At 42.2% G+C, this 2,916-nt stretch overlaps 1 protein-coding gene across 1 annotated transcript; it reads right to left on the bottom strand.

Moving 5' to 3' along the window:
- Positions 1-425: 425 nt before the first annotated feature.
- Positions 426-2,449, bottom strand: LOC132162272 (uncharacterized). Its single transcript, XM_059572530.1, has 5 exons — positions 2,315-2,449; positions 1,803-2,051; positions 1,129-1,739; positions 734-989; positions 426-686 (listed from the first exon to the last, which is right to left on the bottom strand). Exons 1-5 carry the CDS (start codon positions 2,447-2,449, stop codon positions 426-428), a joined length of 1,512 nt encoding a protein of 503 aa, XP_059428513.1.
- Between the last annotated feature and the right edge of the window lie 467 nt (positions 2,450-2,916).

Here is a 2,916-nt window from a genome sequence, read left to right on the forward strand (position 1 = left end):
CTCAGGTTCCTGATCCCTAAACTGCCTTCAGAGATAGGAGAGTAAACCTTATCCCAACTAACCAAATAATGCTTGAACTCTTCACTTACTCCACCCCAAAGAAAGTCATGTTGAAGCTTCTCTATACGCTTGGCCATAGAAACTAGTGAGGGACAAGAAATAAGTAGGACGACTAGAGAGAGTACTCTTAATAAGAGTAACCCTACCTCCCTTAGAAAGATACAACATTTTCCAACTTGCCAACCTGCGATCAATCTTTTCCATAATATCATCCCAAATGGACTTGGCCTTAAAGCAAGCACCCAAAAGGAGACCTAGATATTTCAAAGGAAAAGAGGTTGTTCCACAACCCAAGACACCAACCAAATCACCCACATTATCCACATCGCCTACCGAAACCAAAGCTGATTTAGCCATATTCACCTTCAAACTAGAAACAGCTTCAAAGCAACAAGTAAGGCTTTAATGGAGCGAACTTGATCAAGATTCGCCCCACAGAAAACCAAAGTATCATATGCAAACAAGATGTGAGAGATGTTAACCCTCTCAGACAGTCTAACTCCCACTGAAAAGCCCGAGATAAAACCACTATCGATAGAAGAGGCAATCATCCTATTAAGCACCTCCATAACAACGACAAATAGAAACAGAGACAAAGGATCCCCTGCCTCAACCCTCGAGAGCTTCTAAAGAAACCGAAAGGAGCACCATTGATCAACATGAAAGAGCGAACAGTTGATATACAATGCTCTATCCAAGAACACCATTTCTCACCAAACCCACGCCTCTTGAGTAAATACAAAAGAAATTTCCAATCAATATGATCATAAGTCTTCTCCATATCCAGTTCACAAAACAACCCCGGTTCACCATATCTAATACGACTATCCAAGGACTCACTCGCAATAAGAACCGAGTCCATGATTTGCCTACCTTTAACGAACGCATTCTGAGGCTTTGAGATCACCCTATCCACAACCCTTCTCATCCTATTAGCAAGAACTTTAGCAATAATCTTATAGATTCCACTTACAAGACTAATAGGACGAAACTCCTTAAGCTCAAAAGCCCTAGGCACCTTCGGAATAAGAGATATAAAAGTAGCATTAAGGCTTTTTTCAAACTTACCACGAACTTAAAAATCTGAAAAAACCGCCATAATGTCTTCCTTGATCACTTCCCAGCAATCTTGGAAGAATGCCATAGAGAAGGCATCCGGACCTGGAACCTTTGCCTTTCACCACCTCCAAAACCTCCCTTTCCTCAAAAGGAACTTCTAGCTGATCGGCCTCACCCGCTTCCAAAGAATCAAAATCAAGATTATCCAACCTAGGCCTCCACCTACAACGTTCAGAGAACAAAGACTCATAGAATTGAACAACTTGGTCCCTAATGACGGTTTGATTGGATGAAGGAGAATCATTGATAGATAGAGACTCACTGGAATTGCATCTTCTATTCGAATTGGAAATCCGATGGAAAAACTTAGAGCACTTATCACCCTCCTTAAGCCATTGGACCCTAGATTTTTGTCTCCAACTGAATTCCTCTTGTAAAAGAGAAGTCTCCAACTCACTAATAATCACCCTTTTTCTTTCCTTCTCTTCTTCTCCTAAATCTCTCCCTTCCTCCAATCTATCCATAGCCGTCAATTCTTCAGCTTTCTCTTTGCAAAGAGCACTCACATTGCCAAATTCATGCTCATTTCTTCTTTTGATATTCGCCTTTAAAGCCTTAAGCTTTCAAGCCATAATAAAACTCGGAGTACCATGGAAGTTATAAGACGACCACCAAGACCTCACCCTATCCACAAACCCATAAGCTTTCAACCACATATTCTCAAATTTGAAAGGCCTCTTACTCCTAAGCATGCAATCGCAATCAAGCAAGATGGAAAAATGATTCGAACACAATCTAAGCATCCTCTTTTGAATAAGAGCAGGATATCTGACTTCCCATTCCAGAGAAACTAAGAAGTGGTCAATCCTAGACCGAGAGTAGGTGTTAGACCATGTAAACGTCCCTCCCGCAAGGGGGAGATCCATAAGCCCCTGCTCGGATATAAAGTCTGAAAATTCTGTCATTGCAAGATTAAGACGCGCTCCCCCGACCTTTCACTTGGAAAATGGATGGCATTGAAAACACCACCAATGCACCACGGCATGTCCCACAAATTGATAAGTCCAACCAGTTCCTCCCAAAGAAGACGTTTGATATAATCAAGGTTCGAGCCATAGACCCCCGCAAAAGCCCAAACAAAATCACCCTCCACATTTCTAAAAGAACAGGTTGTGACAAACTCTCACACACAAACCTCTATCTTCATGACCACCCTTCTATCCCACATCAACAAAATGCCACCCAAAGCCCTTCTGGAAGCAACATAGCACCAATCGGCATAAGAACATCCCCACAAATTTCTCACAAAACTGCTGGAAATGTATTCCATTTTCGTCTTTTGAAGACACACATTGTCCACCTTCCATTGTTTAAGCATATTTCTCACCTCAAACACTTGTCTCCCTCATTCAACCCCCTCACATTCCAAGAAACAATCTTAGGCATCATAAGAACTCTCTTTGAACCCTTCCCTTAACCCTATCCCGACAAGCACTTCCATTGTGACCATTATAATTAATGGAGCAGAAAAGATTATTGAGTTCTCTTGTACCTTTCTTTCCCGCCTTTGAGGTCCCAGCCGCTCCCTTCTCTTCATTATTTGCGATGATATCCTCAAACAACACCAATAACTTCCCTACATACCCCTCACATGAAATGCCCACGTAATGGCTAAACTCTTCTATAAGCTTCAGGGCCCTGTCAGCGGAATGCGATCCCTCATTCCCCAAAAACTCCGTAGCTAGGCAACACTTCCAGTTCCAAGCCCGCCAAATTAATCTTTGTAACAAGTGGGGC

The sequence above is a fragment of the Corylus avellana genome, chromosome ca9 (genome assembly GCF_901000735.1).
Source record: "Corylus avellana chromosome ca9, CavTom2PMs-1.0".
NCBI lineage: Eukaryota > Viridiplantae > Streptophyta > Magnoliopsida > Fagales > Betulaceae > Corylus > Corylus avellana.

Coding starts and splice junctions, on each gene's coding strand:
- LOC132162272 (XM_059572530.1), bottom strand. CDS start 2,449: ATGGAATACATTTCCAGCAGTTTTGTGAGAAATTTGTGGGGATGTTCT. Junction 1,740..1,802: donor CTTATGGGTTTGTGGATAGG/GTGAGGTCTTGG, acceptor ATGGCTTGAAAG/CTTAAGGCTTTAAAGGCGAA. Junction 687..733: donor TAGAGCATTGTATATCAACT/GTTCGCTCTTTC, acceptor CGGTTTCTTTAG/AAGCTCTCGAGGGTTGAGGC.